The sequence below is a fragment of the Mauremys reevesii genome, linkage group 5, assembly GCF_016161935.1.
Source record: "Mauremys reevesii isolate NIE-2019 linkage group 5, ASM1616193v1, whole genome shotgun sequence".
Classification (NCBI taxonomy): domain Eukaryota; kingdom Metazoa; phylum Chordata; order Testudines; family Geoemydidae; genus Mauremys; species Mauremys reevesii.
The window spans coordinates 115,630,738-115,647,499 of NC_052627.1; the positions used below are offsets into that span (position 1 = coordinate 115,630,738).

General features: G+C 42.2%; 1 protein-coding gene across 8 annotated transcripts in view; it reads left to right on the forward strand.

The window, feature by feature from the left end:
* SORCS2 (sortilin related VPS10 domain containing receptor 2) overlaps window positions 1-16,762 on the forward strand; it is a 767,814-nt gene that overhangs the window by 278,447 nt on the left and 472,605 nt on the right. Inside the window, exon 1 of one of the 8 annotated variants that reach the window (XM_039541218.1) lies at window positions 1,679-1,726. The exons of the other annotated variants lie outside the window; for them this stretch is intronic. Within the exon in view, the coding sequence (XP_039397152.1) occupies window positions 1,680-1,726 (47 nt within the window). The 5' untranslated portion in view covers window position 1,679. Of the gene's footprint in view, window positions 1-1,678; window positions 1,727-16,762 lie in introns of those variants that run through there. 8 annotated transcript variants of the gene reach the window in all.

The following is a 16,762-nucleotide window of genomic DNA, read 5'->3' on the forward strand; positions in this document are numbered from 1 at the left end:
TGCCATGCTCTTCCTCTCTCTTCCACCTGCACCTACAGACACCACATCAAGCGACTGAAGCGCTGATCAAAGGGGAGAGCCTGGCTGAAGAGCAACCAGCCAGCCTGTGGTGAGAAGCATCTAAGTTTGTAAGGGCAGTGAAAGTGTTAAGATCAGCTTAGAATGCGTTTTGCTTTTATTTCATTTGACCAAATCTGACTTGTTGTGCTTTGATTTATAATCACTTAAAATCTGCCTTTCATAATTAATAAATCTGTTTATTCTACCGGAAGCAGTGTATTTGGTTTGAAGCGTGTCAGAGGCACCGCTTGGGAGAACCAGCCTGGTACATATACATTTCTTTGTTAAATTGACGAACTCATATAAGCTTGCAGCGTCCAACTCTGGACATTGCAAGATGGAGGTTCCTAGGGTTGTGTCTGAGACCGGAGATATTGGCTAGTGTCATTCAGTTGCAAGTAGCTGGGAGTAGCTTACATGCCAGAGGCTGTGCGTGAACCGCCTAGGAGTGGGGGTTCTCGCAGCAGAGCAGGGTAAGGCTGGCTCCCAGAGTCAAGGATTGGGGTGACCTGGCAGACCACCGGTCCAGACAACTCCAGAGGGGAACTTCACAGTGTGTATGAGTATATTATTACACGTGCACTTCTTTATAAGTGCAAGGCTATGTCTGTGTTTGTACATGTAATATGTGTGTATATAAAGTGTGTGTGTATTATGTATAAAATGTGAGCCATGTAGGGTGGCACTAATTGCCCTTTGTGTTTTTTCATTGGTTCTCATAGTCAAGATCAAACCAGATGTAACCACTGAAGCATGTTGTTTAATTGCTTTCACTGCTGATGGCAGCAGTTTCTTGTGGAACATCAGGATGTGCCAGATAGCTACATCCAATACATGAACTAATCTAGTATGATTGGGTGACTCTATTATGCTATTCAGCAAGGTCATAACCACTTCAAGCCGTGATCTTATCAGATCTCATAAGCAGGGACGGGGTGGGTCAGGTTAGGACTTCTATTCTTGACCTGTAAGTCCCAGGTATGGCAGGAAGTAGTGATGACTGACTGAGGAAGTGACATCACTTTTCTGAGTTAGCACTGAAATGATGCCCCAACATGATGCAGGGGCTGCTGTGTATTTGGACATGTTGCCTTTTTGATGAGATGCTAAAGCAAATTTCTCACCGCTTGTGTCCATTAAAGACCCACTTTTTATAAGTGTAGGGGTGTTAACCCTCTTGTTCTGGACAAATCACGTATAGGGCATTACATTCTGCCCTCTTAAAATTTCCCTTGAAATTTCAGTTGGACATGAAATTTTCACATCTTCTCCTATAGCACTGCTGTGCACTGTTTCACCTCACCGACAGTGTCACTTCAGTGGTATGCTGAGTTCTATGTCTGTGTACATATATATTGTGATGGGGCAAGGCCAGATGGCTACAGTAAAGTAGTGAGGAACAGGTATGTTAGCCCTAGGCTAAACAAATCCCTGGTACCATGGTAACCAAATGGCAGTTGCTCCAAGTTAAGCAAGACACCTGGGGCCAATTAAGATCCTTCTAGAAGGCAGTGGAGATAGCTAGATTGATTGGGACACCTGAAGCCAATCAAGGGCTGGCTGGAACTAGTTAAAAGCCTCCCAGTTAGTCAGTGAGGTGGTCAGGAGCTATAAGAGGAATGAAGCAGTATGAAGCCATATCAGGTGCAAGGAAGGAGGCCCTGAGGTAACGGTGAAGGAGATATTGAGTGGGGGCTGCTGTGGGGAAGTGGCCCAGGGAATTGTACACGTCCTATTTCCAAAAAGTCAGCTACCATAGCTGCTAATTTTAGGGTCCCTAGGTAGAGGGCAGGCCCGGGCTCCCCGCTCCCCTCCCTGATTAATCACTGAGATTGGGAGACAACGGAGACTGTGCAAGGGAGGATTGCTTCTCCTCACCTCCGTTGTTGGCTTATGATGAAAATGGCTCAGTAAGCTGTGACCCTTGCCTCTAGAGAGAGAAGGGCTATGTGGAGGGTCACAGTGAGCCTCTGAGGCTAGCAAAATCCACCAGGAAACATAGGACCCACAGAGTCAAGTACAATACTTTGTCACAATATATTCAGATGAAATGAACTTCACCATGTACCTTCATGGGGAAAAATACCAGGTACTAAAGGGGCTCTTCAGTCTAGCAGCGAAAGGTATAATTGAGAAATATAGACGCACATTTTTAACAGTGGCGGTGATTACCCATTCGAACAGAGGACAAACAAACAACTGTCAAAGGAAGTGGAAGATTCTCCATCTCTAGATGCTTTTCTGGAAGAGATATGATTTATCCAAACACAAATTATTGGACTTAATCTGAGAATGACTGGGTGAAATTCTATGGCCTGTGATATACTGGAGATCAGCCTAGATGATCTATTGGTTCCTCTGGCCTTAAACACTATGAATGTAAGGACATTAACATCAATGCTGTGAACTAATCATACCTAAGCTTGGAAGCTAACAAGTGCATTAAAATGATGGTGAAGGTGAGGGAGGTAGGGGAGGTTGACCTAATGGTAGTACACTGTGTTGCAGTGAAAATGGTCTAGGTCCATGTTGTAACCAGGGTTTCTCAGTCCTTGGATTGGCCGATGTTGGGCATGCTGGTAAGGTGCTATTGTAATTTTGTAAGGTGAAAAAAACCAGCCCCAAAATATCATATTTTTTCTGCTTTTGGCTTGATTGTACCTTTTCAAATGTAGAAACATTGATGTGTTTCTTTGCTGTCTTTCCTGGAATCTAAGGGTTGGATTATTCAGTCTTCCAAGTTCACTTCACGGTGCTTTTACTTACACCAGCCAGTGATTTGGATTCGACAATTCCCCCTTTGTAAGAGGAATCTCCATGGGCCTTAAGGTGCTGGAGGCAGCATGTCCACTGCTTATACCATCTGTCAACTCACCTGTAAAGTAAAGAGGAGGAAGGAGTCTGAGAGGAATAAACTGAAGGAATGCTGGGGGTGAGGTGCTGGAGGCAGCAGCTTATGCCAGTTTTGGGTGTTGGATTAGGCCCCTGGCTTCAAGTTCTTCAGAGGCCTGGTGGTAACTGGCTGCCTCCTGCCACCACTCTTCACTACGTCCTAGTGGAGCTCCGACAGAGTGGAAAAGGGGGTTCACTTCACTATTTGGAAACTTTTACAATGTCAGGGTCTTTGAAGAAAAATAAATAGGCTCAAACAGTCCTCTGTTCTTTGTTATGTAAATCTCTCTGCATTCTACCTGGCAGTATTTTGGCAGCCAGAGACCTTTGCCATCCTCAAGATCCTACAGAAGGAATCTTTAGGATCAGGTGGACAAGATCAACTTTCTGCAATTGCAGAGACTTACATTGGTGGCCACTATTTTCATCCATCTTGTTAGTCTGTGTTTGTGTAATTTTCTAATTCATTTTCTTAAAGCTACAGTAAGAAACTGTGTAATGGTTTCATGCAATAGTATGTAAGATTTTACATAGTCAATACTCTGGGGAGGCCTTTAATGTATAAGATGCCCTTAGGGGTTCATTTCCTTTTATTTATTGATTTTTGGTGTGCACATTAACCAGAAAGTCAAAATCTCTTTCTAGCTGTTTTCTCAAATTTTAAATAGGTTAGGAAGGTTTCTATAAAGTCATCAGTTACCTAGTTACTGCACATAAATGTGTTCCCAACTGTAACAGGTTTCAGATTACTGGCTGAATTCCTTCCAGCCTGTGTCAGAAACCCCCCCCTAACTACAGACAGCTGCAGCTAAACAGAAATAATAACTCTGTGGAAGTGCCTTACACTGTACAGCAAATTGGGCTTCAGTTGCTAAAATGCATTTTAGCTGTTTGTGACTGTATACTTTTGCCAGGATTGGATAGGGTATTTGGGATGATATCAATTTTAAGTAAACCTTCTTGTTACTTTTCTTACTGTCAAAACATTAAGAGTAATTTGGATTCAGGGAATTGTTTCCAGTGGCCTGGATTCATTTGTTTTACCCCACCAATCAAATTACTTTTAAATATTTAATAACCTCATAAGTAAAGAAGAAAGGGGGAGGAGGAATCAAGGCATTAAAAACTTTAAGGAATAAGTAAGTCTACACTATAACAAACTCCATTCTCCCCCCTTTCTTGTCTCTGTTTGGACTTGTTTTTTTTTTTTTACAGGGGAAAACCTTTGTTTGTAAGTGTCAATTATGGCATTAAATAGCCACATGGGAGTGGGGGGAGAGGGAATTGGTTTAAAAAGAGGTCTCTGGTTCTGTTTAAAGTCTGAAGTGACAAAGCTAGACAAACGTACACAAAAAAGGGAGAGAACTAAACAGCACAAGATGGGAAAATGCAGGTTCTCTTTGATATTTGCAGTTCAGCAAAGTTAAATTCTTGTTAGACAAAGAACAATAGTAAAAAGGTGAGGAAAAAATAGTTGGGGGGTGGAGAATGACACACTCAGGGAATGGGGGAAGGAATAGCAAGGGACTTATTTCTTCTTCTCGGGAATTAATTAGGACACCCCTGTGGCGATGTTGAGGTTACCTGATTTCCCTCTCCTGAGCCAGTCTAGTGAGAGTACTTATCTGGATTAGGGAAAAGAACTATCAGTGATGCATGGTAAATGTTTGGCTCCCAGTATGTGGTGGTGGCAGCGGTGATCAGAGTGGTGGTGCTGATGCATATTGATATATTGGGAATTGATATTGCTGTCCCATCATGTCTTGCCCCACTGAATAAATTGCCACGTGCCTGCTCCTAATAGAAAATGCTGGATGGCCTGGGGCTGGCTGTACCCTGGGTTTAGCAGGCCAGTGCTCAAACCACTGAGCTATCCCTCTCCTCTATATTACTGTAGAATGTGTGTGACATTTTTGTTTTGCTTATAAAGCTATCTGTAGCAGATAGCTATAATGCTAATAAAATATGTTAATATAGGCATCTCTCCTTAATTTGTCTTGCAGTCCTTCACTTGCATACATGAGTGCTAAAAACCATGTGCATACATCTCTTTGCCTCAACTTTTCTCTCTCAGACAGAGGGATTTTATATGTCCCGGTGGACAGAAAACCCACCTATTTCACACTTTCTAAGATGTGTCCAAAATTAGAACTGTTTGAAGTTGGTGTCGTGGTCTCATTTTAAAATTAACCCATAACTAATGTGTAAAGCAGTAATATGAACTGTATTCTGTAAACTTTGTGCTTCCAGTTTTTGATGCTATGTGTTTATGCTTTTCATTTTGTTCTAAAATTGCTTGATTGTTAAGGGAAATGTGCTGTTTTCCTTTCATTTGTATCCTGCAAAACATTATCACCTAAGGTAGAAATATTTAATATTTTGAAGATGCTCCTTTCTGTCCAGAATGCAAAAAATGGCTTCATTTTTAAATTGACTCCTATCTGAGTCATTAATCTCTTGGTGATATGCTGCATCCTTTGAAATGCAGTCAGAGGTAGAGCTGTGTGAAACTTACATATTTTCCTCATCAGGGGGTTGTGCAAACAGTGCATGGGGGTTGCGGACATCCAACTGGGCAATGGAGTTTCTTCCATTCTGGTGCTCTAGAACCGTTGCATGCAGGGCTCTCATGGCATGATAAAGCCATTAAAGCATTCAACATAGGTGAGAAGTCCTGGTATCAGTGAGGCTGCTTGGTAGTTGTGGGCTGGTCTACACTACGGGGGAAAATCGATCTAAGATGCGCAACTTCAGCTACGTGAATAACGTAGCTGAAGTCGAAGTATCTTGTATCAAATTACCTACCGTCCTCATGGCGCGGGATCGATGTCCGCAGCTCCCCATGTCGACTCTGCTACCGCCGTTCGGGTTGGTGGAGTTCCAGTGTTGACAGGAGCGCGTTCGGGGATCGATATATCGCATCTAGATGAGACGCGATATATCGGTCCCCGAGAAATCGATTGCTACCAGCCGATATGGCAGGTAGTGAAGACGTAACATGTGACTTTACTAGTAAAGTCCATGCTTAGATGTCATGCGGAGTGAAAGCCACAACCTACAGCTTTGGGTCCATGGACATGAGAAAAGATATATTTACATGTATAGTACAATAAACATGCCTCTTAGAATTGCTATTTGGGGTGTTCAGCAGATCATTGTAATGGTAATATAGTTCCCCACTTGACTGTGGAAATCGTCTTTAAACCAAGAAAGGGGAAAGCCTTTTCAAGCAGTGTGTGTGTAGCTCAGTAAGTACCTGTGTCTTTCCTCAAAGATGATTTTAAAATATATATTTTGATATTTTTTCTACTTGTGTATTTCAGTGATCAAAACCAAAATGCTATGAGAGCAATTAATGTAATTATCTGTCAGTTCCTTTATCTGGAGCATTGAGGATAGAATTTCTAAATGAGATCATGGCTGCTTTTTGCATCTGGAGATCAAAATAACTTTGTGATGGAAAGACAGGGCCGGCTAGTGTTTACTGAACCCATTGACGTCAAAGCAGTAAGTGTCCAGTTGATCACCTTTAACACAGGACTATTTTCAAAGGCAGGAAACGTGGCCACATGGACAGTACACAGTTAAGAACAGTAGGGAACATAGGCACGTTTTACTGGAAAAGTTTAGATGTTCTTAGTGTTTTGCAAGGTGTCTTGAGCCATCCATAAGTCAGACTGTTAATTGCAGTGTAGTGCAACACAAAGGGCAACTCCTGTGTGCTTTGAGTGGGATTGCGTCTGTCATTTGTGCTCTATTTAATATTTCCTTCTCTTCAGGAACCACCACTGTTAATAATTACAGTGGGGAAAATGAATCCTTCTCCATGCCTAGCTGAATTTCAGAAACTCCATGCATTAGGGAAATGCTAAGTGTTTGGACTTTAAACTTTTGAGGAGGCTTAGACTCAATTGTATTACTTCAGCCTCAGTAGTGGCAATTCTTCCTTTTCTCTGTCTGGAGTGGGGAATAGTTCTTGCATAGACTTCACCCATTATTGACTCTGGAAAAAACAGCTGGCCAGCTTTAGGTGAATTCCTTATCACAATCTTTGTCATTGCAGCCTTATTGGCAGTGAGCTGTGGCACTTAACAAGAAGGAAGAATGTCATCCTGGGAGGGGAAACAGATAGCTTAGTTTTAATGACAAATGATTTCGCTTATTCGGTCCTAACTACATATTTGGCTAGAAGACCTTTCATCAACTTACATCTTCAGTCCAAATTAGGTTTGAATAGCAGGCAGGAGGAGCTGAGCGACATTTCTTTATCATCCCATTGGAATATACAATAGCTAGAATATACAGTAGCTGGCCACAGAATGGAATACATAAATGTACCTCAGAGAGGGAATGCAAGTCAGAGCCCTTTCATATAACAGTTGATTGTATGTTGCCTGATAACAGTTTTTGAGGTTCTTAGCAGTGATATGTTATTTCTTGCTTCATGGGTGGGTGGAAAATTTTAAAACCATTTTGATAAGCCCTATGAATGTTACTTTGGAAGGATTGGTCAATCTGATTCTTAGTGGGACTTTATGCCAACTTTCACTGCAAATGAATTCACCAACCTTCTTTCTTCAGTCTCACCAACAGGAAACTAATTTAACAAATGAAGGCTTTTCCTGTTTCTCTCAGGGGTGAAGTGCAAAGAGAGGACAATTTTTTCAAAGCATCTTAGAGGACACATTGATCTATGTATAATAGAAATGTCTAGTTTTGATCCTCAATCATGGAGGGTGACATTCATCTCTGTGCAGAGAGCCACTTCAAGGCCTCCAAACCATTTAAATGACCCTTCAACCCAGGGGCGGCTTTAGGGATTTTGCCACTCCAAGCACGGCAGGCAGGCTGCCTCCGGCGGTTTGCCTGCGGAGGGTCCTCCGAAGCTGCGGGACCAGCGGACCCTCCTCAGGCATGCCACCGAAGGCAACCTGCCTGCCGCCCTCGCGGCGCCGGCAGAGTGCCCCCCGCGTCTTGCCGCCCCAAGCACGCGCTTGGTATGCTGGGGCCTGGAGCCGCCCCTGCTTCAACCTATAGACGATGTGCTCAAGTATGCACAGAGCTGAACTTCATCTGGAGATTTGTTTTGCTTTTTTGTCTAGTTTATGGGTATATTTCAACTTTTAGGTTGAATTGGGTTGCCAATGATTGAAAATATAGATGTCTAGTAGGCCTGCTCTTTCAATGGGAGTTTTGGATGCGCAAGTGTAAGGCTGTAGGATGTCATTCTAGAGGGAAGGAGCTCTTTGTTACCATCTATTGGTGAACTGGAGAAACGGATGGAATGAGCCAGTTGCATGTTTCATGTCCACTATCCTACTGTGAACATTTTGATCATTTGCATTAAAATTCATTTCAGTTTTGAGCATCAAGGTCTTGAAATGTTATCCTCATTGTGTAACAAAGGGGCAACAGAAATGTACTTAATATGCCCCGAGTGAGGAGTTGCCATAAACAGACCCTCAGTCTTGCAAGACTGGGTAGTGGAGCTTGGACGTAAGACACAGAGAGGGAGAGGAAAGGGTTCCTATCTTGTGGCAAGGAGTAAATCTTTGTTGACAAGGATTCTAGTCATGGGTTCTATATGCCATTGAACTCCATCTGCAGTGCAATGATAGAGCTGACTGCACTCTGTTATGGGCCCCTTGCCCCTTGCCCAGCACCCCTAGTACCACCATTAGAGCCATAATCACCTGAGCTGGTTAGGGAGTGTAGCCTGAGGATCCAGGCTTAGCATTGTGATGAGCGATAATGTGGAGGTGGTTGCAGCAAGGTGAGGTGGTGGAGTTTCTGGACCCAACGTGGCACACAGACAATATTGTGGTGAGAGATAGCAGGGCAGCAAGAAATGGTGTAGTGGCAGCAGCTTGTCAAGAGATGACACAGGTGACAGCAAGGTATCCCTTCACAGAAGCGAGGCAAAACTTCCCCCTCAGTGCTGGAGATGGACCTGCATGACTGAACTTTACTAACCACTGACAAGAAACTGTGAGTGGGATGCTCCCGAGGGGAATGGAAGAAAATGAGGTGTTAAAGGCATGTTTGTTCTTTGAACAGTCACAGACAGGTGAGGAAATGGAGGTGAAGGACTATCACCAAAGAAGCTGTGGGATGGGTGTTTTTACTTATTTATATAAACTTATTGTTTTTCTCAAACTAATGCTGTGCTCCTTTACCCCTTTATAAAGTTTTCTTGTTTTGTACACACTCGGTGCTTGTAACGAGTGCTGTGAAGTGTGCCCATAGAAGGTGTTCAGTTTTTCCCAGGTTACTGGGTGGAAGCTCAAACCTCTGGTGTTTGTTTATTTTAAGAGGAACCCTGACTAGATATTTGAACCTGGCCTTTCTTGGTGGCCCTGCTTGCTGCCAGCATCACCTGGCTACTAACAACATTTGGCTGAAGGGTTATACCAGGAATGCAGAATTTGGTACCTGCTATCAATATTTATGAATGAAATTGATATTTCTCATTTTTGAAGTGGGAACAATGGCAATATTTGACAAAGGTTTGTCGTGTAAAGACAAACTATTCATCAGAAACCTACTTTGGCCTGTTTATACAAGCAGTGTTAGTGCAAGGAGCTTGCACTTCATCTGTTTGTATTCTTTGGAGAGAGAACTTCATTCTCCAGGGAAGGGAATCTGGAACCTTACATAAGCCCGAAATTCACATGAAATCCTTGGAAGCAGAAGGAAAAAAAACCACAACTAAATAAAAAACCACCGCTTAGCTCTATTTTTGAAGGCTTATATTTATATCATACATAATTTTAAAAAGGTTACTACCATCTGATGATGAGATGCATAAGGAGTTGATTTAACTATTAAAGCAAAAATATCTTTTTCTTTAAAGAAGAGGCATGTTGTAAGGAGCATCAGTTTCGCCGTGAAACATCAGAGAATACAAAATATATGAAAAAATCATAATGAGCTAATGTGGGGTTTTATATATAAATATAAAATCTATATTTCTATAAAATCAAACAAAACCCCACCTTTATGGAACCATCAAGTATGTTTATATCAAAGCTGAGTAACTGCATGACCCTGTTATTGTAACCCTTGTCATATCTCACTTCCTCCCTTCTATTTATTACTGTCAAAGTGTTCTGTTGAAAATTAAGACCTGATGTTACAAACATTTACACAGATGAGTAACGTTACTCATGCTAGCAGTCCCATTTGACGTCACTGGCACAAAAAGTGTGAATAAAGTTACTCGTGTGTAAATGTAGGGTTGTTATATTGTAAACAGTGGTTAAGTAGAGTGTTTGCACTTGAAACATTTCTTCAGTTTTGAAATTGCCGATTCCAGCGATCCCCCCCCCTATTTTTAAGGATAGAGAAATCAAACCATATGTTACTCAGTTCAAATGTTTGTGCTTTTACCGCTGCTTTGTACATGATTTCACAAGGTAGTGGATGGAACTGCAAATAGTTTTTTGGTGGCCCAGGGCAAAATCTAATATTGAAGCCCCTCCCCCCTTAAAATTACCATGGAGATGAAAGAGGGGAAGGGACAGAGGATCAGAGGGCCTTGTCCTGTGGGGTCACTGCCCTCCACATGAGGATGTGCCTGTCCCTGAGCTCCAGCCCTGCTACTGGTAGGAGTGGTACCTCCAACTCACTCCTACGTCCGGGCTCTCAGCTTGGCGGGTTGCCTCAGGCTTGGTGTGGTGATGCAATTGGCTGGGGGATCTGGGCCCAGCCAGGCTGAGCAAGTTGCTCCCTGTATTATTGATGGCAGGTGCCAAACCTGAGTGGCATTGCGACCCTGTGCACCAGGTCACAATGCATCTCACCCAAACTTTGGCCTGGCCGCCCTCTGTCACTTTGGGGGCCCTCTTAAACAGGAGGCCCAAGGAAAACTCCCTGCATCCCAAGGCAACCCTACTAGTGGAGAATCAGTCCTATATATAAATGCTAGTGGACTCAGCATATATTTATCTATTTGTCATTTTACATTACTTTAAAGATATACAATACTGGAAAACCCCCACCTCCTGCTGGGTATCTCTCTCTCAATTTTTCTCCTTTGGAAGTCTTAGGTGAAACTAGAGCTTTTGAATTATGCTAGATTGACAGCTCTGGAGACTAAAGTCCTCTGTTCATCCATAGAATTGGTGCAGAAGGTTAGCGGTACTACCAGCTTCCCTGCCAGTGTGTCTAACTTTGTTTAGAAGGGCCATTTATAGTGGTGAGAATTCAGTCTCTAATCCATGGCATCTAGGCTGAGATTGCCAATTAGTGCTAATTTTGTTGGTAGCTTTTGTAAGTAAAACCATTCACACTGTTTCCTTGCCCTTTGTCGTTTGTTTAGTGTTGCCCACTGTCCGTGCTAGGAAGCTTATGCCTTGGTGCCAAACTGGATAGTTTAAGAACTCTGACTTGAAGACTAATGCTGCAGGAGTGTGTGTGTGTGTGTAATAAAAACTTTCTCATTTGTAAATGTGAACTTTTGAATGCAGGCAGTGTGTGCAGGTGTTAATGGACACATCTGTCCTACCAACATTTGCCTATCAATTCAAGCAATTATATCCTAGGCTAAGGGAGAAGAGCCAGTGGCATAATTATGTCATAATTATGATGCATTTTGTACAAGACAGGTCATATGAGGTGTCATTGGAAAAGTTACGATTTGCTGAATATGATTATCCTATTTGTATGCATGTATCATTTTTGTATCTAAAGTTAGGAATATTGACTCTGTATCTGTATTTCAATCGTACTTACTCCTGGTGACACCCACAACTAGCCTTTCTGGTACAACAATGAAGAAGCCAGACCAAGCTGATGGCCCATCAGCAAAGACAATGGACCCTGGAAGAACTTAACCTTCCTGTGAACGTTCCAGACAGCCTGTTAGTAATGGCGGCTGTGGCTCAGCAAATTTTGCAAGGGCATGTAACCAGGCCACATGACTCTCCATCTTGGGATGTCAGTGTTTTTCTACAAACTGAGTTTGGGACAAAGGGTTCCCACCATATGCTAAAGCTATATAAGTCAGGGAGTGACATCATCTGTTTATCTTCACTCCTCACACAAGAAGACTCCTGGAAACACAAGAGGAACAAAGACTGAACTGGGTGAAATGCTGGACCCAGGCTAAAGGGATTTCTGGCCTGTGTATGAAAACCTGGGGATTCCAAGCTGCAGAGCAAGTGTAGCTTGTGCCTTAAGAATCTGCCGCCTGCTTGTATCCTCAACCAGGGTGAGAATTTGCTAATTCATATCCTATCTTTCTAATATCTTAGATTTAGTTTGCATTTTTGTTTATTTACTTTGATCTGTTTATCACTTATAATCACTTAAAATCCATCTTTTGTAGTTAATAAACTTGTTTTTACTTTATCTAAACCAGTGAGTTGGATTGAAGTGCATGGGAAATCGTAGCACAAGGGACAAAGGCTGTTGCATATTCCTCTCCACATTGAGGGTGGGGGTGAACTCTATGATCTTATGTTGTACAGTTTCCTGTGCAGCGCAAGACAGTATAATTTTGGGTGCATACTCCAGGGGGGTGGGAGGGGTGTCTGGGGAGCTGAGAGTTGGCTTTGCTTGTGCAGTGACTAGTCAGAGAATCTGCATGTAATTTCAGCTGGCTGTGTCCCTACCTGTGTTAATACTGGTGGAACTGTAGGACCGGGAGTGGGTCTGCAGCTTGTTACAGAAGCACAGTGAGAGCGGGAGCCCAGGCTGGTTGGTCAGAGGACTCAGTGGTACCCCAGTACTAAGTGGCACTCTGGGGGGAACCCATCACAGGTGGGTATGGGTGTGTGCACTTGTGCATTCGCTTACAGGAGAGGTGAGAGGTAAGCAGCAAGGATCTGGGTAGGAATCTATCATGGTCTAAAAATAATCCCAGTTTAGGACAGATCAAATAGTCTGAAGACAGATCACTTCTTCTTAATCAAGATTTTTCTTAGCTTTACTTGAGGGCTTTTGGAGAGGTCCCCACTGTGTCAGTAAACTGTCCAAGGTATAGTTAATGACTAAACACTCTTTCAGGCTTCTCTGCAGGGTAAAATCATTTTTTCAAAGAAATGTTTTAAACTTCCAGGATATTCCCACATTCTTTGGCATATTTTGTCTGGAAGCTACCTCTCCTTCCCCTGCAGAAGTGAGGATTACCTCTACTCTTCTCTGGCTATTTTGTTTCAGTAGTGCCTGGAGTCCCAAGCGGCATAGTAACCCAGGAATGTGACATTACACATTATGAGCAGCATGGTCAGGGCTTTACACCTTAGATGCCCCTAGGGACAGCATCTTCAGTGCCCCCCTGCCTACAGGTGACCTTCGTGTTGAACACAGTTTTAGAGAACGTCAGTTCCTCTAGGCACGTGCCTACTGTGCCTAATTGGAAATCCGCTCCTGAGCGTGGTACCTATTAGTGTTTGGCTTTATAATTCTCTGACAGATAAAAGCCATTACAATTTCTTTTAGGGGCAGGTCAAACTCTCTGTTCAATGGGTTGATCACCTGCAGATTCAGGATCTGTCATTTTCTGGGGACTTGTGATTAATGGAGCCTCAAGTAAAAATCCTCCTTAGTAATTAGTAGGAATATGAAGCCAAAAGCCCATTGTTTCAGCTGGCTGGTATTCCCTCTGAGGAGAACTATTTTACTCTGAAAATGTTCATTCCGCATTATATATTTTAAAAAATGAATAAAGAGGGCAAGAGGCAGGGAAGCCTAATCAGTCCCAGTCTGAAAGTGAGAGTCAGGCAGTGGCTTTCTTAAATTTGGTTCAAAAATGGATTAAAGGTTCTTGTAGCACTTGTTAATTCTAAGTAGTGATTGGTACAAGGTGGAAAATTTGACTCTGGATCCAAATCCAGATTTTGAAATTCTTCCTTCCCACCACTGACACTCAGCTATTTATGTTTGAGTAATTGCCGTGATTAGAACAGTTGTGAAGTTCAGAACCTACATCTAGATTCAGAGTCCAATCTCTCCTACACCCAAATTTGGGGACTTTTGCTAGTGGGGTTTTGGTTTGGCCCCATCACTTCTAATTCTAAGTCTGTTTTGTGGAAATGAGACACCTATCACAATTTTGTATTTTACATCCAGAGGCATGCCTTTTGCAGTCAGAAACTTTTAAGGAAACTTACTGCTGAAAGTAATGGAGGATAATGAAATTCTGCTGACTGTTGCTTAAGACTTACAGACGTGAAACACACATGCAATAATAATTACATTTAAAGTTTAACTGGAAAATTATAAAATATTTGGCTATTAACGATACCGCTTTTAAAGTTAAAGCAGTTTTACACAATGTCTTCACAATTTTTGTGTGTGTGTAAAGTCTCAGTTGTTCTTTCATTTAATGTCTACCCTTGCTAACTCAAAATAGCAGTTCAACCCTCTTCTCACAACCTCTCCTTCTGTCAAAGTATTAATGTCCTATTTGATTAAGAAAATGTCCATTGTGATCCTGCCCAAAGAACCACAAAAAACTGCATCAGATCATTAGCTGGTATAAATTGCCATAGCTGCATTGCCAAGGATGTGATTTATTATTTATTCTTATTTATCATGTTTATTACATTAGTGCTTGGGAGCCAATTCTCCTCATGCAGTGTTTCTTCTCATGACTGATGTGAAGAAATAAATAAGGAAGTGTTATTTACTCCTTCTCATAACACAAGAACTAGGGGCCATCAAATGAAATAAATAGGCAGCAGGTTTAAAATTAATAAAGGAAGACAGAATGCTGGACTAGATGGACCTTTGGTCTGACCCAGTATGGCTGTTCTTATGTTCGGATTGCGCTGTGCCAGCATTGTGTGTGTGTGTGTAATGAGAGTCCATGGAAGATAATGAGCATAGGAAGGCATTTTGATAGGTAGATTATTTTTTTTTAACTGGGTCCCTTTTTACATTTATTTTTTCTGCCTCTTTAAAGCATGCACCTTCATTATACCTACTGGAGATGGAGGAAATTTTGATCCATACTTCCCTGTTAGATCTTATCTCTCTAATGGGCCAGAAGAAACCCCTGATTACAAACACATCATACTGACCATAGTGAATATTCAGATCTGGATCACCACCATGAATCTGCCCCATTTTTATTACATTTAGTAAATTTTGGTGAACAATTAACACTTGTATGAAAATAGGAGAGCCTTATGAAGAGCATCAAGATTTACACAACCTGAACTGTGCCCACCATACAGCATCAGGAAATAATACAAATGTGCATTGTCTCAGGATGGTGCACATTGCCATTATTTTTGTATGGAAACAGCAGCTTCTGATTACAGTGAATGAATTTCAACATAGTACAGCATGCAAAACTGCCTGCCATGAGGTAGAGTCCTCGTTCCCTGATGGAAGCCTGAATTATCACTTCTGTCCCTGGTCTATTTAAAAGCATGACTACTTACCTTTTTATCCATGTATAACTACCCACCCAACTGTGTTTTAATCTGTGTATAAATTTAATTAAGAGAAAAATTCCATGAATGAGGAATCAGGATTTGAGTGGCATTAGTTATGGGTGGGCCCTAGGAATCTTTCCTCTCCTAGTGGTGAAGTATATCTGACTCTAACCAATTGTGTTCATACACAAGGAGGCAGTATAAGTCTTAATCATTTGAGACTGTTCAACACCATATGTCACTATGCAGTATTGCCAAGCCCAAAAGACTGAAAATTAGGAGTCAGGCCCTCCAAAAATCAATTGGCTTAAATCACAAATCTTTTTTTTTTTTAAATAGGGTTTAGATTTTTGTTGTTGGCCTTCAGTGTTTTGAGCCTTTAGGGTTCATATTTTCCAGCTTTTTTCTACAACACTGGGGACTAAAAATCTTCCTTAAACAAGGTGGAATTCTTGCTTAATCTCATGGCTTCAGCAACTGGGCTTTAAGAAAAAACACCAAATATTGCGAAGCTCATGATGAAATTGTGAGAGCTGGCAACACTGTTATGTCACTGATATTTCTATATAATTACAAATTAAGTGTCATAACTATTCTGCTGTGCATTGAAGTCCTGATTTACACATTCTCTCTGTGCACAGGGAGTTTATTTTGAATTATCATTTGCCTCACACTGCAGGAAGCAGCTGATTTGTAAGACAGTTTAAAATTCTTGATATGCTGCATTAGAGGGAAAAATCTGAAGTATTTTTGACTAATTGTACATTGTAATTTTGTTTCAACATTCAAACAATATTGAATAAATTAGATCTACATTCTGCAGTTGGAGTTGTAGATCTGTACTGCCTGCTGACTTTAGTAGGGCACCATGTAGCACAAGGGTCCTGCCCAAATGAATCTCATTGCAGAATCTGGGCCTTAGGTTCTTTCTACTTCATTTTCCTGACAGGTTCTGAGTTCCATGTTTCTCTGCCACAGTTGATGACTTCACAAACATCCAAAGCAGTGCAGGGAAACACTCTGCTTTAGAGGAGGGTGTGTGTGTGATGGGGTATATCTGGCTCTTCATGATCCCCTGCTGGAGACCCTGCAGTCCTACTACAGCCTGTCCCAGGAAAGAGCAGTGAAGGTGGGTCCTCCAGGCCTGCTTAGAGAAGCCTTGTGGAAACAGCCAATCAGAGCCCAGCAGGCTTAGATAAAAGGAGCTGCAGGGTGTTAGCAGGGCAGGCCCTGGCTGGGGCAGAGGGGTGGGCTAGCTAGTTGGCTAGCTAGCTGCGCTCTGGACGAAGGAGCTTGATGGGCTGCATTTGCTAAACCTAGGAGCAAGAGGACCTGAGAGCTCTAGCCCTAAGGTAACAGCCAGAGGTAAGGCGACCAGGTGGGACCAAGGAATGTAGCAGCAACTAATTAAAGGAATAGGTATG